Source organism: Gadus chalcogrammus, chromosome 13, assembly GCF_026213295.1.
Source record: "Gadus chalcogrammus isolate NIFS_2021 chromosome 13, NIFS_Gcha_1.0, whole genome shotgun sequence".
Taxonomy (NCBI): Eukaryota; Metazoa; Chordata; class Actinopteri; order Gadiformes; family Gadidae; genus Gadus; species Gadus chalcogrammus.
The window spans coordinates 12,386,453-12,410,320 of NC_079424.1; the positions used below are offsets into that span (position 1 = coordinate 12,386,453).

At 46.3% G+C, this 23,868-nt stretch overlaps 1 protein-coding gene and 1 long non-coding RNA gene across 2 annotated transcripts in view; one reads left to right on the top strand and one right to left on the bottom strand.

The window, feature by feature from the left end:
• LOC130402502 (chemokine-like protein TAFA-1) overlaps positions 1-7,154 on the top strand; it is a 112,971-nt gene extending 105,817 nt beyond the window's left edge. Inside the window, exons 4-5 of the mRNA XM_056606695.1 lie at positions 5,420-5,544; positions 7,101-7,154. Coding sequence (XP_056462670.1) covers positions 5,420-5,544; positions 7,101-7,127 — 152 coding nt within the window. The 3' untranslated portion in view covers positions 7,128-7,154. The remainder of the gene's footprint in view (positions 1-5,419; positions 5,545-7,100) is intronic.
• Positions 6,445-23,868, bottom strand: part of LOC130402503 (uncharacterized) — a 34,489-nt gene continuing 17,065 nt past the window's right edge. The window contains exon 3 of the long non-coding RNA XR_008903930.1: positions 6,445-6,604. This is a non-coding gene — a long non-coding RNA (uncharacterized LOC130402503). The remainder of the gene's footprint in view (positions 6,605-23,868) is intronic.

A 23,868-nucleotide genomic window follows, 5' to 3' on the forward strand; every position in this document is an offset into this window, starting at 1 on the left:
GACAATCCTCTTGCAATAAATCAGTCATTTAGTAAGTGGACACAGACATGTTTCCTCTTATATCCAGAATTCACTTTGATTATAAACATGATCACCCTACAACATCTAAGACAAGCAAAGCCCATTTGTCCTTTTCTGGCAGCAGGGAGCCAAGATCTGCTGGGATCATATAGGCTGCGACATGCCTCACACAGTGATCATTGAATAGCCCTTATACATAAACTTGCTAGCCTCTGTGATAGCGGCATACCGAAACGTTCATTAAAGTACAGTATCAGTAAAGAGCTTTTTCCAGCTCCTTAATCATATGGTTGTTGTGTCGTTGAGACGGGGTAACATAAGCAATTCTGGATTCCTTGGAAAAATATCACACTGTTTCATGACCAGTGCTGGCAGGGCAGCAGGAACAAAATAGAGATCCAAATGCAGATCAGACCACGGTACCCGGGAAATGAAACAAGAAAAAGGCTTTTAATAAAGAATCACAGGTCCAAGAACTGGCAGGAAATACACAAACAACTAGCGAACCACAGGGACCCCCAAGGACGAAGGGGCATGAGAAATAAAACAAACAAACAAGGGAACAAAGGAAGGGAACTTGTATATATGGGGAGAGACTGATCGAAGAATGAGGTGCATATGGGAAGATTGTGACAAGGATGAACAGGTGAGGGGAATGAGGTGCAGGCAATATATGTGAAGTGAGGGGAACAGTCTCTGGACTGGTGGAGAATGTACACTTAACATCAACAAAGAGACAGACACACTGGAGCAGATCACGGGAAGCCTGACACGACAGTCAGTGACCAATAGCAAATAATGATAACGTAAATAATACGCACATAGGAAAAATAGGATTTGGTGTGCGTTGTACATCACCAATATACATTTTATAACAATGGGTTGTACAGTGTTTCATGATGTATTACTACTTTAAGGTGTGATTATGGGTTCCTGGGTCTCGATCTCCATCCCTCACTAATCCACTTCATCGGCGCGTGGCCCCCTCCACTACTTTACTATGACCACTGCATAAAGCATGCTCTTGTCTTGATACAAGCAGCATTTAAACCCAGCCCGCGTGTGACTGGGAGTGACTTGTGTAACTAAACAGCTTAGTGAGTGATGTTTTAGAAATGAAGTAAATCTGTAAATGGGCCTTTTAGGATTTCTAAAGGCTTGCATGAATGGAAGGACTGGCTGGACTGATTCATTCATCAATCAATTTGTTTTGGATGAGACATGACAGAGTGTAAATACAGCCTGGGGTAGGCCAGCACGTCTCGGCACAATATCTAACAATGCAAAAGGAGGAGGATTTTCAATGGAGACATGTCGGTAATAGAGAGGACCATACAGTTTCCCTGCAGTGGGGCTCCTTCTGTTTTCAACGCTGGTGATCACCGCTCGACCAGATTACAAAATGAGAACTCCTATTCATTGGGGCCAGAGGCCCTCGCTTCTCCTTCTGTCGAGGTGTTCAAACAATGAGCCACCTGCTATGTACTTCAAGAAGTTCAATGAATCATACGTCCTGCTCGTTCTGTGTTGACAGACGCACATGGTCTCTTCATGCTTCCCAATCAGTTGAAATCCCGCTGTTTGTGGTTTGTCCATCAGAGCCAACTTGCTACAGGGGCTAACATCTTCAATCAAACACGTTGTCCTGTTCTCCTCTCTGCGTTACAAAGCTTTGCTTGTCATGTTTATTGGGGTAGGTAGAGGAGGGGGGAGTTGTTCTCAGACCATCTGTCATCTTTGAAAGGAATAATTGGATATTTTTCATGAAAATACCGTGTGCATTTTAAACCACATTGTGTTTGAGACTCAATTGACAGGGCAGTGAAGACAAAGGTTTGAATGACAGAAGGAAACGTAGGAAGTGAACCTTGGTGTACAAGGTGTTATGCCTGTGTGGTCAGCGCACTAGCGGTTGGAACCACAAAGACATCACAGACGCCGTACATACTGGGTCGAAACTGGGTTGAAATGTGATTACGGTCCTTGCACTGGATGAATTACGAAGCCTCTGAATAGCTGTGATCATTCTCCACATGGAATGATTTGGAAAAGCAGTCCAGAGCCTGACGTCCTTGTCCCTGCTCTTGACACATGGAGAGAGAGCACGAACAAGAGAGAGCGAGAGAGAGGGAACAGGAGGAGAAAAGGATAGAGAGTCAGTTTAGTCTCTGATGGTCAGGGGAAGGTTATGCCCTCTCCGTGTTGACGACGGGTGTGGGGGTAGTTACGGTATGACATAAGCACCCGAGCATTGGAGGTCAGTGGTTCACCAGGGAGGGAAGTGTGGATCTAAGCCCAGCGATGGCTCTCCTCCAGCGGGCAAGGTCGAACACCAAATGCCCTGGGCCTTGGTTCGCGGAAATTTTTGTGCAATCAAATAGGAGGTGTCCAAATGAGGCCCTGTTCTGTGCTTTAATCTTCTCTGCTTGGGCCCTTTGAGCTCAAAGACCTCAATGAAGAAAGACTGTCAGCCTTGTGACATAACGGAAAAGGTGGGGAGTGGTGAGCATGAGCTGTGCTGGGCGAAAAATTATGATAGAATTTAAGTGTGATTAATCATGATAACCATGCTGTTCAGTATAATAGCTCTTGGCTGCTTCATGCTGGTTATTGTCAGTATGAAAGAGAGGATGTTTGATCTAATCTGGTAGAAAAATTTAGCTATCAGACAGACTGTAGACTTTCCAGATATGTTCGGACGGGCAGCGGTGCATTTGAATGAGATAGTATATTGCATGGAAGCTGTTTAGCATTTTTTCATACTTCACGAGTTATATGCTCCCTTGATATAAATAATCAAGGCGACATGAGCAGAATATTAATATAAGCTTTGGGGAAATTGTGAAGCAGTGTAAATATTTTCCATCTTTCATGCAACACAAGCTCTCGTGCATCAGCAGCTCTTTTGAGGCCGCCGCTTTTAATCTTCACTTCCACATGTTGGCTTCCACTTTGTTATGCACCCCTTTTCTCTCCCTTCCCATTTCATTTTCTACCGATTTCGTTTTTTTTCCCTATTCTCAATGTGGGTGGGTGGGTATCACAGGTATTACTTTGCCATTCTCAATTTTGAGTGGGTTCTCCCCTCTCCCATCACATTGATGAATATAAATCGTCCGTGGTGGGATTGCGCCATGCAGAATGCCGAGCTCCCCTCTCCGAAGGCTCCCCGCGAATCTCTGCAGTCCCGCAGTCAGGGCGATGAATGAAAGGACATCTGTACGGCGGGTTGTTGAGGTGGTGGTGGTGGTGGAGGAGGTGGTGGTGGTGGGGTGCCCTTCCAGCACAGGGTATTGCTTGAATGGATCTGATCAGATCCTCTGTCCCCCAAGCGGCCCGCTGCAATTTGACAAGGGCTGCCGCCTCGTCCCAGCGGTTGCGCTCACAAAGTAGCACGCGGCAAGAAGAGAGGTCTGCAGCACGCTGGAGCTCTATGTGATTAAAGATCCACCAGGAGATTGGTTCACATTTTAATATGTTAGAGGAGAGGTGGAAGTGCCGGTGGGATTGGGATTAGTAGAAGAATGCTAGGTTTTAATGTTCAATGTAATGATTTCATTTTCCAACTTTCTACTTCAGTTGTGGTACAGTTTTTGAACCTCAGTAGCAGCAATACAGTTTAACGCAGGCGTGTTTGTGTGTGTTTGTGTTTGTGTGCGTGTGTGTTTGTAATTGTGTGTGTTTGTGATACATTCAGTGCGGAGAGGGAATGCCCTTTAACCCCTTTCGTCGACCAGCGAGAGAGGACGTGTTGCTCATACATACAGCATTCATTGTTGTTTGGCCTGTGTAACCTTGGTAACTAGACGAGAACATTCTAGTTTTCATTTTTTAAAGCTTCACAAATGAATCAGGCTTGAAAGAAACGTTATTGGTTTGAACTAGAATGGGAACAGGAGCACATGTTTCAGTTAGAAACTAAGGAACCTTGTGGTTGACATGTATATTGATTTGAAAACGTTATGTAAGATTGAAAAACATTCATAGCAAGCTCCTCTCAAGTAGATACTCAAAGGAGATTTTTTCCTACAGAGATGGATGGGATGTGAAAGGGCTACACATCGTGTGATAGGGAGCGAGTGCTCCGAATCAAGTAATAGCGAGCGAGTGAGTAGGAGGAGCAACAGGAAGGACCGTGTACTCATTCTGACCAGTTGGGCCAGCAGCTATGTTATTGGCTGCTAATTCAATAATGTTTCTGAATATCAATTTTTTTTTTTAATTGTAACACACGTGTGTGTGTGTGTGTGTGTGTGTGTGTGTGTGTGTGTGTGTGTGTGTGTGTGTGTGTGTGTGTGTGTGTGTGTGTGTGTGTGTGTGTGTGTGTGTGTGTGTGTGTGTGTGTGGTTTTGACGTCCCCCAGAGGTTCTCGATACTTAAATGCCAATCGAAACCTGATAGTCCTGTGTGTGTGTGTGCGTGCGTGCGTGCGTGCGTGCGTGCGTGCGTGCGTGCGTGCGTGCGTGCGTGCGTGCGTGCGTGCGTGCGTGCGTGCGTGCGTGCGTGCGTGCGTGCGTGCGTGCGTGCGTGTGCGTTTTACAACTAACACCATTTAGGGTTTGAATCAAGTTTTTCAAGACATGCCAGACAAACACACAAACACACACACACAAACACTTTTAGGGTACAGGAAGCCCTTGATTAGAAGTTGGAACATATTTGTTTTGTGAGATAGCTGCAGGAAGAATTTAGTGGATGTTAATGAGAAGCAATTAGTTTTGATTAAAAATGAGATTAGGCCCCCGCATGCAATGTGGCTATATCAAAACAAAATAATGATTAATCTCTGTTTGTACAAGACATTACTGTCAACAGCCAAATACCCATTCGCAAAAATGCTACAATCGCTCCGGGATCCAAACGAGATGAAGAAAACACGACTGCCGGTCTCATGAGGCCTTCCTCATGCAGTTTGTGTGTGTGTGTGTGGGGGGGGGGGTTGTATAGGTGTGTGTAGGTGTAGATGTAGGCATAAAGGTGTGCGTAAGTAAGGGAGTGGGTTTGTGCAAGTGTGCTTGTGTTTGTGTGTGATTTGGTGTATTTCCATTGTTTGGTGTGGGTTTCTCTGGGTATCTGCGTCTTGTTTCCATGTTTCTGCTGTGGAACGTCGATCTTCAGTTAACGTCTGTTTACGTATTTCAGTCTGATGCATTGTCTTGTAACATCCTGTTATCCTGTCGCATCATGTCATCTTGAAACATCAGGTTGTCTATTAACGTGATGTTCTCTATGACCATCACATTATCTCGTCACATAACATATATATCCTTTGCAATGATTTTAATTTTTCCTTTTTACCGCAATTTTGCCTTTAGGGTTATGAATTAAGTCACGGCTGGTGTGTTTGTAGCTGTGCGAATTAAGTCTGTTTGTGTGTCCTCCCCTCTCTCCCGCCCAGCATCCATTGTGATCGGGAAGTGGTGGTGTGAGATGGAGCCGTGCCTGGAGGGAGAAGAGTGCAAGACTCTGCCTGACAACTCTGGATGGATGTGCTCCTCTGGAAACAAAATCAAGACCACGAGGGTGAGACCCCCTAGAGTGCTGCACACACACACAAATATACAAGCGAACACACACACACACACACACACACACACACACACACACACACACACACACATGTGTAGTCGTGCACAGACAGGTTTCAGTGCTCTACTTCTTCCTCCACTCGAAATAAGCAAGTCAGTGAGACAACATTACTTTCAACCCCTGAAACAACACCACAACCACTGTGTCCCTCTTAGAACTGCCTTGTTAAATTCATCTCATTTGCAGGGCGATGCAGGGTGCAACACATCCGTTTATACAACAAGCACTACTCAAAGTGTGATACTGGGGCTTTGTCATGACAAAACGGATATAACAAAAGAAAGGAAAAGAAAAAACATGTTAAATGAGACAGTAAACAGAGCTGGGCTGCGCCTAAGGACCCCTTTCTCTCAGAGTCCCTGTTTGTTTCGTTTGATTTTTCCCACCGCCACCGGGCCATGTCAGGTGACCCTGGATGTGATGTAATGAGGGCCGTGGAGCCTCTGGTGTGTGCGGTCAAGTGTGCTGCCCAGAGCCGTGTGGATGCTTCATCGCTGATTTGTATTCCTTCCATTGACCACTCAACCCCCAACACTCCCTTTGCACAAATAAACACAGAAACAAAAAACACACACACACACACACACACCCATGAGCATGCATGCATAACACACATACATGGATATACATACACACACACACACAAATACAAGATCAATCCACACCTAGTGTTTGTTTTGAGTTGACCATGAACCCCCCCTCGACTATCCTAATAATTTATTGTTAAAACTTTATATTTTCTTTTATGTTGACATTTGTTTCGATCTAAATTCCATGTAGATTTAAAATGGCACAAAATATGAATTAATAGTACAGTTGTGATTTGAGAGGGATGATTATTTTTTATTTTAGGGAAGGTTTACAGGAAAGAAAGCATAACAGCATAGCTTTAACAGAGCATGATCATGAGAAGACACAGGCAATGATTTACCAATCATCCTCATTGAGAGGATGTGTGTAAAACATTTTTATAGGGAAACGTTCACATCGTGGGCTGTAACAAAAGAGCAAAAAAGGGTGAGGGGAGTTACCATGATGGACATGGAGAATTATGGATTGACCACGGCTAGTAGGAGAGGCAAAAAATAATTAGCTACACTATAGGGGGAATTGGACATGTCTGCCTGGATTCAAGACAGCTAAAGGAATCTACACAATATTGAAGTCAGGAGACTGGCATGGCCTCAGTATCAGACTCCGTGGCAACAGTGAATGCTAACTAACTTAACACCTTTCATTTGGAGAGAGGAAGGGGATTATCTCTAGATACAGGGATAATTTCAACAAATGGCTTTTAAATTGATTCGTAGCAAGGTTATAACATTTGTATATATATTTTATTCATATCATTAGGCCAGAGTCTATATGAGAAAATATGTTTTCCTGGCACATCAAAGACGGAGAGAGCCATGGCATTATAGGCCTTAAGTCGTTTTTATCATATACCTTCCCAATGAACACTTTATTTTGTCTTGACCCTCTCTTTGCAGAACACCCAGCCATACTCTCCTTTTTAGCTTCCTGAAGCAAAATGCAGAGGATGCTACAACAGAAATTGAGCTGCATTCTTGCTTCTGTAAAGGTTAGTCTTTCTCCTGCTTTTGCTGTCCCCTTCCCGAACACTTTCTCTCTCACTCTCGCTCTCTGCTCCACTCTCTCTCCAGCTCTCGGCCTCTGTCTCTCGCTCTCCATCAACTGTGTGGAACTCTATGTTGATTGGTGGCGGTGGGGGTGACTCATGTTCAATGACTTCTCATTAACCCAAATACTCGGTGAGAAATAATCAAGTGTGTGTTTACATGCTGTGCATGATTAAGCAGGCGTAACACAACCACTGAACGCACCGCCGCCCACACTAAATATGTACTGCCAAGTGTGGGCAAGACATGCATAAATAAAGTACACTCGTTTAATTATACCGGGACATTAAGTGTCAAATATGAATGGAGAAAAAATGGCCATTCCCCCATGTAAATGATCATAGTATGCATTTATTACAATGAGTATGATTATATGCACACATTAACACACACAACACACAAACACACACACACACACACACTCAAAGAGGCCAGTACAGCCCCTGAGCAGGTCTCCTCCGTCCCTGATCAGTGTGTAACGGCAGTATAAATCTCCTTTCTCTCTCATTTCATCCTTTGTTTCAAGTCCTTCCTTCAGCTATCAGCTACTGTGTGGCGTCCATTACAGCGGCACGTTAGCCAATCCCATTACACACTAATCTGTCACATGCTCATTGCTTTATGTGTGTCTGTGGTCCCTCATAATATGCCAGTACACCCATTATGTGTGTGTGTGTGTGTGTGTGTGTGTGTGTGTGTGTGTGTGTGTGTGTGTGTGTGTGTGTGTGTGTGTGTGTGTGTGTGTGTGTGTGTCGTCCATCACGGGGGTCTCTCACTGGTCTGATCCCCCTCCAAGGGGCTTGTGGAGGCTGCTATCAGCTGACACCACATCCTACAGACTACATGGCGAAGCCTCTTCATCCTGCTCTCCCTCTCTACTTAATCAACATGCTGGTTTCCCCCTGGCTCCTGGACCACATCAATTAATTTGTGGTTGCTCCGTCACAGGCCAGAGATCCCAGGCTTTGTTTTTCTGTTTCACTTGCAGGTTCTCATGCTTCTCTGAGACTCTCAATGGCCTACGTCCACTTAAAGCACAGAGCGCGCGCACACACACACACACACACACACACACACACACACACACACACACACACACACACACACACACACACACACACACACACACACACACACACACACACACACACACAATCAACCATGGAAACTGGTTGGCACAAATTCTGGATGGCATGGTGACAACTGCAAACAACCAACCATTTCCATGCCCTCTCTCTTTTCTCTCTGCTCTGTGGTTGTCCACTAGGCAGACCTTTCTGTTTGGGCATGTCACAAGAAAGAGTGAGACTCGGATGGAGACACCTTTCACAAGCACACTCTCAGCGTGGGAATCCATTATAGAAACTACTGCCTAGACACATCAACCCATATTCAGCCCCCACATGACCACAACGATCACACATTACAGAAGAGAGGCGATACAATTTCCATTTAAACAATTCCACTGCAAACCTCTGAGAGTGATGGAAATGTGCAATAATATCCTTGCCAGGTAGGTATGTTATATCATTAGAACCATCAACACTCCATATCCATTAATTGGGTTCAGAGTGTGGCCTCCATTCGTTGAAGGCCAAAAGGAATGCCACAGTGGCATGCGTGTAAACGCTCCAATTAGAGGCAAGCGCTGACGCCGTGTGGGGAAGCCAGAGCAGAACCCTTTTGTTACGGCATGATCCATCATCTGTCGTCCTACCTTCGCCTTCCCCCCACTCCAGGGCCTCATGCACATGTTGCCGTGGCAACGCTTATTGTAGGGTGCAAGAGGGCAAGCCGTCCACCAATTTACACATGTTGGGCGCTTTTTACACGAGTCCGTCCGAGCGATGAAACAGTGACCTACAGGCAGATGTGTCCGCGTCACCTTCTTCTGTTTCGGAAAGAGGGGGGATCACAAGTGCGCCCTGGCGGTCGAGACACACTCCGGGCGGGCATGTCTTCCCGTCACAATGTGACCTCATCTAGAAGTCATCAATCATTAGAAGGTACGGAACGAACCGAGACACAGACGGGAAGAGAGAACCCGAGCTCTGGAGGTGAGACGAGAGAGAGAAGTTGAGAAGGACGTGAGCTGAAGTGAGATGGGAGATGATACGTGATACACTGATGTCAAAAGACAGACAGACACAGCCGGGACTGCCAGAGATTGACTATCCATTGACAACAACGATAATATCACAGGATCTATAATTCTTTTTCGTGCATTATATTTGTTGATTCGCTTTATTGTCAAAGGGGTGTCAGAAGAGGTTTCCCTAGATAGGCTGATTGATTTATTCTGACCCAAATAGACACACGAGAGAGAGAGCGAGAGAGAGAGAGAGAGAGAGAGAGAGAGAGAGAGAGCGAGAGCGAGAGCGAGAGCGAGAGCGAGAGCGAGAGCGAGAGCGAGAGCGAGAGCGAGAGAGAGAGAGAGAGAGAGAGAGAGAGAGAGAGAGATGCTCGGCCGTGATTCCATTACACTCTTATTGCCGATTGTCCTTGCCTGCCTTTACTGACAGAAGATAGGTAGATTGTAACTTAATGCAGCCAACAAATCAGGATGAAGGCAGCTTAGTTCTCAGAAAAGTCTGGATAGGCGGGGAATCCTTGCACAAGCCGCAGAAACAGAGGACAAGACTGAATAAAGGAAAAGGGGACAAATCTAAATAGAGGAAAACACATGCACACATACACAAACACACAATGTCACATTTACAATTCCGCCCACGGATGTCCACGAACAAGTACACATGGGTTAAAATGACAGCATTTGCATTGCATTCACTTTTCTCTGTGTTAACAAACCTCTGGTGGATTCTGAGAGACAGAGAGAGAACCACGACAATAACAACCTGTTTCTGCTCCAGTTACTGCTTGTGTTCTGAAGAGGTCAATCTGGACTGGAACCCAAAACTTAAATGTTTTATTTAAGCAATAGATCACGCCAGGCTGTGGTATGTGCTCATTATACCACCGTTAAGGGGCGTTGTCCGGCCCGACGCGCAGCGGAGGGCCGGCGACCCCCTTCCGGAAAACAAGCTGGACGAGCTAAGGGCCAGGATTACAACTCATCGGGAAGTAAGAGAGTGTTGTGCTCTAATCTTCACCGAGACCTGGCTCTAGGACAAAGGATGTGTCTCAATTCAGGGGACGCAATCTTCGAAGGACAGGGTCTATGAAGGTGTGGCCTTCGTAGACCGGGAAGGCCGGACCGAAGGCCGAACAAACGTTTTTTAATGAGACGGTCTGGCCTACGAAGCATTTCAAGTTTGGTAACACCCTATACCTTGTGTGACGACGCGCCGCTCCTGTCACCTAGCAACCCTGACCGCTGCGGTTCAAACCGGACGGCGGAGGAGAAATATAAAGCCGTTATATAATAATTATGTAAAAGAAAACGTTAATTAGTTTAATTTGATATGGCTCGAGTTAATGTCATTGAACTTTGACAATAAAGTTACAAATTGAAAATAGTCCCAACTTTTTTTAATAATATTTTTTCTTTTTTTCTATTTTTTTTCATTAAATATGTAATTTGCTGCAGATGCCGCTTCCACTCTCTCCGACGCCATTTCTGAATCTCGGGATACATTGGGCCGTTAAGGATCCAGGCGGTGGATCCTTCAAATCCTGGAAAAGAAGGCTGCATTTGTCGAAATGGGACAACATTGACGAGTCACAGTAACATAATCGGCCTTCGAATGCAGCCTTCAATGTGTCCCCTGAATTGAGGCACAGCTAAAGTCACAGACTGCGCAATTCAGCTACAGACTCACTCCGTACACGGGGGAGACCAGACTGCAGACTCCGTTAAAGTCAAAGGGGGAGGTGTGTGTGTGTTTATCAACAACTCGTGGTGTGAAGATGTACAGATTGTTCATAAGCATTGTTCACCAGATGTGGAGTTTTTACTGCTGAGATGCCGTCCCTTCTATCTACTGAGGGAATTTACTGCTGTGTTTTTGGCTGCTATTTACTCCCCCCCACGCGCCAACTCCACAGCAGTATTCAGCAAACTCTATGACGTCATCAGCACGCACGACACAGATCCTGATGCTGCCTTCATCGCCGCTGACAACTTTAACCACTGCAACTTAAAGACTGTATTCCCTAAATCTTTCCAACATGTGGATATTCCCACCCGTGATGAGAACACACTGGATCATGTTTACAGCAGCATACGTGGTGCCTACAGGACCACACCCCACCCCCACTTCGGGCACTCAGACCACATCTCTTTGTTCCTGTATCCAGCATGCAGACAAAGGCTGAAACAGACAAACCCTGTGACTAAACAAGTCAAACTCTGGACACCAGACACAGAGCATCCTGCAGGACTGTTTTGCTCAGACAGACTGGGATGTGTTTAAAGCTGCAGACACTCTGGAGAACTCTTCTGTCAACATACAGGACTAGGCTGAGTATGTGAGACTGGGTATATTAGTATTTGTGTTGACAACATCGTGCCCACCATACAAGTAAAGAAGTGTCCCAACCAGAAGCCCTGGATTAACAGTCAGGTACGCCACATGCTGCGTGCTCGCTCTATTGCATTTAAATCAGGCAATGAGACAGAGTACAAAGCTGCCAAGTATGGTCTGGAAAAAGCCATCAGAGCAGCCAAAAGGCAGTACAGAGTGAAGCTGGATGGCTTCTTTTCCATTGCTGACTCCGGTCGGAAGTGGCAAGGCCGGTAGCACATCACTGACTACAGGACCACCACCAGCACCATCAGCTCCACAGACAGCTTGCCGGATGAGCTCAACACCTTCTACACCCGCTTCGAGACCTCCAGCCCCACCACAGAGAGGAGGCCCTCACACACCAGGAGCACCCTCTCCCCCACTAACCGTCTCATCAGGACAGGTTCACAGAGTCCTGAGGAACATCAACCCTCGCAAGGCAGCCGGACCAGATAACATCCCTGGGCGAGCTCTCAGAGCATGCGCCGACGAGCTGGCTGATGTTCTCACATCAATCTTCAAACTTTCCATCAGCCATTGCACAGTTCCCACCTGCTTCACGACCACAACCATCATCCCCCTTCCCAAGAAGAGCCCACCAAGCTGCCTGAATGACTACAGACCAGAAGCACTCGCTCCAATCATTATGAAGTGCTTTGAGAGAGTGGTGCTGACCCACATTCAGAGCAGCATGCCGGACACCCTGGACCCCCTGCAATATGCCTACCGGCCCAACAGGTCCACCTCTGATGCTGTCGCTGCCATTCTCCACTATTCCCTCTCCCATCTGGAAAATAAAGACTCCTACATCAGGACGCCCTTTGTGGATTACAGCTCCACCTTCAATACAGTCATCCCCCACATTCTCACCGACAAACTGTCTACACTAGGTCTGCACCCCACCATCTGTGACTGGTTCCAGGACCTACCGACTGGCAGGCCCCAGTCTGTCAGGAATGGAAATAGGACTTCAGCCAGCATCATCACAAATATTGGCACGCCACAGGGCTGCGTGCTCAGCCCCATCCTCTACACCCCGTTCACTCATGACTGTGTCGCCTCCCGCATAGACAACACCACCCTGAAGTCTGCGGACGACACCGCAGTGATAGGACGCATCACGGGCGGGGACGAAGCGGCCTAAAGGAGGGAGGTGGCCAGTCTGGTGTCATGGTGTGAGGACAATAACCTCACCCTCAACAAGGACAAGACCAAGGAGATGATAGTGGACATGAGGAAGAAAAGGAGTCCTCCTCGGCCACTGTTCATCGGGGAGCTTGAAGTAGAGAGGGTGAGCAGCTTCAAGTACCTCGGCGTCCACATCAGCGACGACCTCACTTGGACACTCAACACCACACAGCTGGTTAAGAAATCACAACAGCAACTGTACTTCCTGAGGAGGCTGAAGAAGTTTGGCATGTCGCCTGAGATCCTCAGAAACGTCTACAGCTGCATTGTTGAGAGCATCTTGACCGGCTGTATCGCTGTCTGGTACGGCAGCACTTCTGCTCTGGACCGCAGACGACTGCAGAGAGTGGTAAAGACTGCAGAGAAGATCATCAGAACCCCACTGCCCTCTCTGCAGAGCATCCACCGATCCACAAGAGAGCTGCCTCCTTAATCAAGGACCCCACCCACCCCAAGCATGGACTGTTTACACTTCTACCCTCAGGACGGAGGTACAGAAGCATGAAGTCCAAAACAACCAGACTAAAGAACTCTTTCTTCCTCACTGCCCTCAGACTCCTTAACAACAGATAGGAGTCTGTTGTAATTGTTATTATTCTACCTCAGGACTGCCGCCACTGTTTACATTTTGCTCATGCACTACGGCATACTTTCTTGGATTTGCACCATTCAGATTTTTATTTTACCTTCAATTTATTATTTGATCTAGTTGCTGCTCTTCTATTTATCTTGTCAATTGTATATTCTATATTGTTGCAGCTTTTTTTTTCTATTTTATTTGTATATTATTTTTATTTCTTTGTTGGCATTCAGTCTGTGGAAAACAAAAGAAAAATGTCATTGTATGACTGAGAACATGTTGCTTATTGTGCATATGACAATAAACACTTTGAATTGAATATATATCTATACATATACACATACAGTCATGAGGTTTATATATACATTCAGAGCACAACCAAGGTGCATGTATTTCCACTGGCGACAAGAGAGAATGAGAGGTTATGAGTCACATTTGATCAAATGTATAAAACTCAAAAAGATTGTCATAATAGTCTCGCCCCGTCCCTTTGAGAGACATCTTGGAGTTTCAGTAATAAAATAAAAATAATTCACAAAGGAGACCCAGAGCACTTGGCTCCAAATGAAACGCTCTCATGAACCCTAATACGTCACGCCCCAAGGCCGACACCCCATTATTCCTCTTCGGAGTCACGCTTCAATTAAATTAGCAAATGGGGAAATGAATCACAAGTACTTCCTGATGAAATGTATTCACAGGACGGGTGATGACTCCATGGGAAAAGATGCCATCCGACCGCCATTGTTTGAGCGGGGGCCAGGAGTGTCAGAGCCCAACCTGTGCTGCTCTAATCCAGCCCAGCATACCTGGCCCTCCACCTGGGCTCTTGTAAATGTCAGGGCCGCGTGGCGGTGGGGTCGAGGCGCTGGCCGCTGTGTTTTAATTAGCCCCATAGTGTGAAAGCACACCACAGCTCTCCTCTCACTACTTACAGTGTGTCCATTTCGGAAAGGGAAATTCATGTGTACACCCAGGCAATGCGAGGAGAAAGGGGTAAGGATGAAACATTTCACACTGATATTATTATCGTTATTCAGCATTCGATGAGGCCTATTGACTAACTTTGTGAATTAACTCTTCTTAGCACTTAATTTTATTTATATTTTTGTATTTAGCTTGGCTTTAGTACGGATGCTTCGTTCAATTCCCTCCCACAATGGACCATTGAAGTGGGTCCAGCTCTTTCTCCGACGCTGAATAGGTCTGGCCAGCGCTTAGACACACCGCAGCCTCCGCTACGAACCTATTTACCCCCGGGCTGTTAGACCTGGCTGGAGGACATATTCGCATCCTGATTGGCTGTTTACACATGGGGGGAGAGTCGGGGGGAGATGGGGCTTGGGTGAAAGAGATGTGAGATGAAACGCAGAGATAGGAGGGCCACTGGGCTAAACATCCCAACACACACACACACACAGCAGTGAAACACACCGGAGCACTTTGATTTCAGCCGATAGACCAGAAAGAGCCAGGAAAACACACACACACACACACACACAGTGTCTGGACCCACACAGCCTATCTGCTCCCCGAGGCGGTCGCAGCAGGTGAGAAGGGCTTGATACGAATCCACGGCAGTTTCAAAAGCCTATCCTTCTGAAAGGTGGATTGGATGAGGGGTCGGGTTGTGGGGGAGGGGGGGGGGGATTTCCTCTTGGTCTAATCCCCACACACATGTTTGTCCTCACTTAATGTATTGTGGCTGTGTCTGTATAGGTGTGTGAGTGCGTGTGTGCGCTCCCATGCGTGTTGACAGTGTGTGTGTGTGTATGGCTTATCTCTGTTACTCTGCTCTGTGTTGTAGATTCATCCCGGGACCTAACGGACAGCGCTACACGTTGATCACCGTGCCAGCCCCCCCCTACCGCCCTCCAACCCTCAGACCCTCGGACCCTCGGGGCCCACCGCCCGCCCCCCCCCCCCCCCCCCCCCACGCCCCCTGAGACTGTGCTCCACCGCCATATCAACTAGATATACTGTATCCATGGACACTGGATGACCGAGGATTACCAGGGATTGAAGGAGGGATTCCATCTCGAGTAAAATAAACAGCTTTGCCTGCGTGTTGCCAAGGATTCAAAACTGATCTTAATCCACCCTCCCCCCCACTCACACACACACACACATTTGTTGATCTATGAGCCCCGTGTTGGTAACTCTCTCCCCCCCCCCCCCCCCCCCCCACTCCCTCTCCAGGGAGAAGAAGGACTTGAAAGCAAGAAGGGTTATTTTAAAGGCTGTGAGGACATTATGTAAAGCCCTGCTCCCCCTCGCCCACCACCCCTCAGTCAGACCAGAGCAAACGAGCTGCGCTGCTCGTATGGATCTGAACAATGGACATCTCACGGGAGGCAAATGGAGGTTGGAATTACGTAAATATCAGTAATCCGTTTTTTCCCTCTTTTTTTTTATCTTTCTTTCTTTTCCGTCCTCATCCGGTGGGAAGCCTTTCTATAATAAAAAGTGCCGCCCTGGCATGTCGGCTTACTGACCAATCGCTTTGTGAAGAAGACCGGGGGGGAAAGAACCTGGGAACATGCAGTGAGCACGCTCAGCTGCCGGCTCAACACAAAGTTAATAAACACAGGTCAAGAGGTCACAAGGTCGCAAGGTTAAGGGGTTGTAAGGTCAGGAGGTTAGTGTCCCAGCGGCATCACATCTCATCGCTCTATGATTGACATGTCAGGTGAACTTTCATTTGGCAGCATGCTCTGTGTAACTCATGGCCCCATTCCTTTTTCTTTGTACGTAAGATAAACCCTAGAGTCTATACACGTCTATCTATATATATATATATATGAATATATATAGATGAATATATAGATGACATGTAAGAATACATAATGATCAAGACGGAAATCGCCCAGGGCTCGTGTACAGAACTGCTCTCATGTGATTTTTTGCTTGCGTTGAATATTCTTGGAAGCAGCCTCATTGTAAATGAACAACGTCCACTTTACTCATGCGCCAGTGTTCTCGGTTTTAGACAGTAAAATGCTTGTAGTCTCTATAAGGACGATTCAAAAAGAAGAAAAAAAAAAGAAAAAAGAAAAACACTGTACAGAACTCCGGCACAAAATGAAGCAACGTCTCGACTGGAACGGCAAACAGTACAAACTGAACCACAGTCAGACTGTTCTGTCATGCGTTGGTGTTTGCGTCTGGGCGTGTGTGTGTGAGTGTGTGTCTGCGTGTGCGTGCGCCGTGTCAGTTGTGGAGGTGAAATAGGGGAAAGTTTTCTTGTAAGTCTCCCCCTCGGACATCAAAGATAATCTACGGGTGATTTATTCGACATTGGGAAGGTATTAGTCACGTTGAAGAAACATACAGTTATCCCCAGTAGATATAATGTCATCGCATTACCTACAATACAGCCTTATGAGAAATAAAAAATACAGATTTTCTATACCGATATTTCGTCTCAAATTCATTGAGCTGCATCCTTGAGCAGCTGATGTACTGCCGTATGTTCCTATTGTGACCGTATACCATGTTATAATATGCAGTTGGTCGGGGGATTGACAAAGTTTCATTTTTACAATGAGGTAATGTTCTGAACAGATTTACTGCTTGGGTAAACAGGCAATCACCTAGAGGACAAGAAGGTTCTGAAAATGACTAGCCGACAAACATATGCGCACACACAGACACACTCACACCCACACACTCACACACATATGCACAAATTAATCTGTGATTTTTCATTTAGACAATTCCCTGGGTGGCAGAGTGGGCTTATCAGAAATGCATATGCAATTCATTCATGCAATTAGAATAAAGATTTCCAATATGGTGCCGGAGAAAGAAAAAAGAAAACGGATGATATTGAAAATCTGCAATATCGTCCGTTGATGCAAGTTTTGTTTCATCTCCCTACGGACACGCGAGCGTGCATTCATCATTTAGGAACTTGGCTGCTTCCTCTGTGGCATTGCCTAACGGAGCTCACAGAAGGTAGGAACGTGACAGATGCATCGATCTCCCAGAGGTCTCGCCAGAACGCTGCAAAAAAATACAAAAAAGGGTAGGACTCTAATGCAGTAATGTGAATTCTCTTTTCATTATGATTGCCAATAGGAATCCCCCTGTCCTGGAGTCTCACATTAAAATAGAAGACGAGTAGTTGTTATTGGAAAATAGTTTGTAACAACACGTAACTCCGGCAAATTCTGAAATAAACAACATTGTTTTAATACTTGTGTGTTTATGTGGGTGTGTGTGTGTGTGTGTTTGGTTTAAAAGCATGCGAGTCAGGCGTGTTGGAATTTAATATTCACAACCTTTTCATGCATAAATGTTACATCAAGCTGTTTGAGCAAATTTCCAGGGTTTCCACTAGGCCTATGGGAGAGTGGTGAGAGATATCTACAGCTGAGCTGAGCAGCGAACGTTCTCCTCACGATTCTACCAACGACTATTCCCCCTCTGTCCAATTATGTCGATTTCCACATTTGTTTAATTCTTTATTTTTTTTTTGCTTAAAAAGGTGCTTAGCGATCAGGGCCGAGGGGAAGGGCTCCTCTTCTCTGCCCCGCCCCCTCCTGCCAGGCCACGCCCCGTGCCAGGAAGAGGACGGTGGCATGCTCAGGAAGGACCTGCAGCTGCTACTCATGCCTTCTTTGAGGCAGGACGAGACAAGGACACAGGGTGCGTGTAGATACAGCACACCCATGGGTCATCCGACTCTTCGTTTCATCCTCCTGGACAGTAAAAAGATGTCCCCCTCCACTAAGAGAGCTAGAGCTGCCTTGCCCCTCCTCTGCCTTCCCAAGTCACATGTCATCATCTGCCATGAGATTGACACCACTGACAACATGGACCCCTTCCCCCCGCAGTGTATCCGCCCGTGTGCCAGGGTGATGCAGAGTGTCACCGCCATCTAAACCGGGCAACACAGAGTTCATTCTAAATCCAACTCTGTACAGACATGTTTTTTATGAGGGCACACATTAGGTCGATAGGATCCTGCTGTTTGTGGTTGTTTGTGTCTGATCATGATTGTTGGGCTATTTCATCGCAGGACAACAAGCAAATCATATCCCCATCAATCACAGAGATTGACGCGAGCTTTGAACACGCGGTGTTGTCCGCAGGGAGCTGTGACAGCAGGTGGCAGCGCAAAGTTGAGAAACAGACCTGATAAGTTGGCACCAATCAGACACAACAACGCTATCTGTGAATGTTGTTTTTTAACCTTAAGTTTATCAGGTGAATAGGTAGAATTATGTTTCGAGCCGTGTTATTTTTCTCTCGATAAATAACAAATACAAAGTGAGGCAGAGGCTGTCAGAGACCAATTATGGATGGACCATTTCTCAATTTATTTGAATAAACTGTCAGTTATGAATAAACTGGCAAAATATTTGGAAAATAACATGCTTCCCTTCTTTTTACCGCAACGAGGGTGGAGACAATATTGCTATCTGTGACAGCGCCTCTCGATATTTTATTTCCTCGCATTATTTTTCAGAGCGCCCCATAATCTTTGGAAGGGTCGTAACTCTTACCTTCTCGCTCTGCATAATCAGCAGCATGATGACCGTGAGTCACCCTTCAGTCTCAGCACCCAGTGGCCCCAGACACCAAAAGAACCATAAATGATACCATTCCTTCTTCTAATTATGGCTGTCCAGCTGTAACGGAGCAGTTTGATGGGCGGTCATTAGCAGAAGGCCATCTCGTATGAAAGGTAATGATGGTCAAATTAATTTCAAGTTCCTGACTTCCGTCGCACGTCAGGAACATGGACAGTGAATCAGATGCACCTCAATGGGGTTGACCTAAAACAGTCAGCTCACTCTGCTGCGCACATGAAATACATCACAGGAAAGATGAATCTCCTTTTTCCCACATCAAAGAAATCGAGGTCAAGATATGAAAACTCAATGGGGCAAAAATTCTCGGATTTGTGAAATCATACACAGGCAATGATTGTCAAAGTTGGAAAAGTTTAAGGCATGGTTCCAACAGCAAACAATAAATTGGTCCGAAATGAAAAAATACATTTTTCGCAGGGCCGTACGTAACGGCAATGTTTTTGACGAATGGATGCGCACAGGGACGGCTCCGCGATACATCACTGTCCACGGCGTGCCGTTACAACGCTACCCGGGCTCGAGTAGAGCAGCACACTCGCCGGCCAGATGACTTGCCGGTCTATGAGTGCCATCACAATGGTGATTCATTGCTGCCCTGCCTTACCTGAGCTTTCTGCCACCCAAACTTATTTTCTCCCTCTTCCCTCAGCTGTCCGAAAAAAACTCAACACCGGGTCCTGGGGTTGAACAATGACATCCATCATGTTCCCCATGAATGGGCGTGTGTGTGCGACATGACAGGGGCTTTCTCCCGGAAAGGGACATAGGGGTTGTGTTGGGGAGGGATGGGGTGGGAGGGGGGGCAGCCTTCAAGCAACGGCCCTCCCCCTGGGAGATTTCAAACCTCACACACTTTCCCATTAAGTAGGGAGCATTTTTCATGCCAATGTCTCCCCACAGCCTGGACATGTCAGTTCACTGTTCCTCAATCAAGTGTCACTCGAGAGTGAGTGACCTAGCGTCCACTTGGAGGAAGAGTCAGGGAGGAGGGAGGGAGAGGGAGGAGTGAGAGAGAGAGAAGAGCGAGAGAGAGGGAGGAGGGAGAGAGAGAGTCATGGAAGGAGAGAGAGGGAGGGGGAGAGAAAGGGGATGGAGAGAGAGAGGGAGGAAGGGGAGTGAGAGAGTCATGGAGGCAGAGAGAGGCAAGATGGAGAGAGAGATGGAGTGACCCACCATCATATTCCACAGTGGTGGTGAGGGAGAAAGGGGGAGGATTGATGGGGGAAGGGGGAAGAAGGACAGAGGGAGGGAGAGAAGGTGAGGGAAGATTGGGTGAGAATCCTATTCCACACTCCTTTTCTACAGATGTAGAGGGAGGGGGAGAGAGTTTTGAAGAGATATCTTTCACATCCTGGTAACATGACGAGACAAAACTTATTTCACCACATATTCGAAATTAAGGTAAAAATAGGAAAACTGTTGCAAAGAGGCAACAGTGTTGGTGGTGGAGTGTGAGATGGTGAGAATGAGGGGATACCATTTAATGTTGATTGGTGATTGTGGTAAGCCTGGAGACTCTATCCATCTATCCGTCCATCCATGTGTATATACACACACACACACACACAAACATATATATATATATATATACACACACATATATACATATACACACACATATATACATATATACACACACACACACACACACACACACATATATACATACATACATACATACATACACATATATATATGTATACACACACACATGTGTGTTTTTGTTTGTATTGGCACGCGTATGTGTGTGTTTGTGTGTATGGTCGCACACGTGAGTGTGTGTGCATTGTCGCATGGGTGTGTGTGCTTGTGCGTGTGTGTGTGTGTGTATTGGCTCGTTTGTGTGTGTATTGGCACGCGCGCATGTGTGTGTGTTGGCACGCGTGTGTTTGTTGGCGCGCTAGTGTGTGTGTTTGTTGGCGCGCTAGTGTGTGTGTTTGTTTGCACGCTGGTGTGTCTATTTGCGCGCGGGTGTATGTGTGTGCGTGCGTGTGTATATGCGTGGACAGGCCAGATTCGCCTGCAGCAACAGGGTGGAAGCAGAACACACTGACGCTTCCTCGCTACTGCTGCCCACACAAACACACACACACACCCAGTACGTTGGTAGCGCTGCCAGCGAAGGCTGCCTAAATGGAATGGAAAAACCACATCAACTGCTTTGCCCACACACTGACCCAAAGGTATCCCTGTGCCATGCAGCACAGTACCACACATATATTACATTGTTGGAGTATGTATCTGTATCTGTTGATGTGGGAGGGCCCCTTCCTATTACTCCCCTACTCATCTGGGATCCAGTAGTCGAGCCTGGGCTGGAAACCAGAAAACAGGAACTGAAAAGGCCTTGTTTCCAGTGTTGTTCCGGAGATATTCTACCCAAGAGAAACTCTGCTATCGAGTACATATATTTTATTAATTGTAATTATAAAGTGGCCAGCCTACACAGTGTTCTTTTCACCGACACGTTTTTACAGTTTACAGCTGCTGGCTGAGTTTTTGTTTGCTGTCAGCCAATTTTGCGCTTCCAGATGAGGTCAAATATACAACGCCTCATACAACCAGATTAGCGCATGTCTGCCTTCAGATGCGAGATTAATAGTGTAAACTCTGATTAGTGAGGCTGCTCCCCTATAGACAGAGCTCCACCACCCACTCCCCTTTAGTATCCAATGAGAGTGTTCTATTGTGTCTCCAAAGGACCCAGCATTCTTACCCACACAAAGAGATGTTTACGTAATCAAATGATGTGTTGTTGTGAGAGTGTTGTGTTGGAGGTGGCACCAGTTTGTAACCATTTGTCCTCATTACAGGGTGGAGGCATCTGATCGATCGGCCTAATGATATTATCATCTCCAGGAGCTATTCGATTAGAATCACGAAGTAACGCAAATGAAGAACAAATAAGGACAAATAGGACCATAGTAAATACAGCGACCTGTCAATTTCAACAACCAATTACATCGTAATCGCTGACTACATCTGTGTCCCCTCCTTTAATATCTATTGATCCCCGCCCAGGATTTGAAGCACAAGCTAGTATGCACGGTACATCATTAGTTTCCAATTTCCAAGGGAGCCATTTGATGTTCTTCAAAGGGGGGAGAAACAAACAATAATCCTGTTTGATCCAAAACTCAACACAATTCCACCGAGAATCAACCTTTTTACAGAATTCACCTGGCAGTAAAAAACGGCAAAGACTAACCTCTTTGTTCCTTCATTACCTGTATCTGCGACTCTCGCAGCATCCTATCGGTCCTGCTCAAGGGGTTCTCGCTTGAAAGCGTTCTCCATTGGGGATTTGGGGGCGTAAATGTTGCCGTCAACATTGACTGTCACCTTTTTGTTACTGAAACATATCACAGAATACAAAGCCTCTACAGCTGCATGTTACGCAATTCGGTTCATTTACATGAAAAAGACCTGGATATAGCGGGGGGAAAAAAACATTGTGCGCGCATCGAGGGCGGCAAGCTAGACACAACCTCTGCCCACAACAATGGAATAATATGCCTGGGCCTACGGTCATTAAAATAGATATGTGCTGACCTTCGGGAGGTCAGCAGAAAGCAAATGCAACATGGTGTTGCATTCACTCCTGCAACGCAGCGGCTAAATGTGCAAAGCCCTTCTAATGGATCCAGATCCATTTTTTTCCGCACACTCTTGTGGTCGGCTAAAATAAGAATTCAACAAACACAAACACGAGGAGCGCATTGAAAGCGCGGTAGTGGATTTCAGAATTACCCCGAGCAACCCACAGTGACTTGCTGATGTGTATTATTGGGATTTTTATGTTATTTCTATGGAAGTGTGGAATCATGAATGCACTAGTGGAGCGTGCTGAGCCAGTATTGAGAACAGCTCTAGGCAGAATGACCGGTGTGGTGCAGAGCATGGAGATGATTGCAGAGCTGGCGTGCGATGGAGCCGTTATTTCAACATATAACATCAGCACATCTCCTTCCTCGTTGTCTCGTTGGTGGGTGGAGCAGGGGCGTCAGGAACAGGCAGGAAAGGCAGAAAGGACTTTTTATTTATTTTATTGAAGTTATATTTACTTTTATGTACCGTTGACCGCATATACATCCTTCTTTGGTGCACTGCAAAGTACTGTTATGCGCTGTGGAGGCCAACATTTAATTTCACATAATATATAACACATTGAAATTGTTAGAAATAATGCACATGAATGTGAACACCAGACATGAGTCTAGCGATACAGTGTGAGACTGCAGGACAGGATGTTAACCTGAGCCATGTGCAGGATTCTATTTGGATGTTATTCCCACGATGGTTCAGGGAACAATTGTCCAGAGGACCCGTATGTTTTTATATTACCTAGCCAACCTTGTTCCTCCAACCCCCCTCCGCACACGCACACACACACACACACACACACCCCCCCACCCAAATAGAACGGTGTCTGGGTCTCCAGGCGAGCATCATTGATCCACATTGGAAGCACAGCAATTCTGCCACCACAATGCATTCTGGGTGGAGAGGAAGGGGGAGGCACGTCGATGAGCACAATGGAATAGACGGACAGAGCGTGAAAAAAAGTTCATGGAGGCAGGCGAAGCTTGGAAAAATATGATATAAAAAACCTGTGTTGTGTACCGGCACAATGTTGCCATCCCTGTCTGTGGAAAGGACTCCCTAGCTTTCAATATCTACTTCCAGATATGAGGTTTTATTAGAACAGAAGAAGATATGAAGTTTTAACGGGTCCTTTGTGCTCTTGGGGGATATTAATACATCAATATTCATAGTAAGCCTTT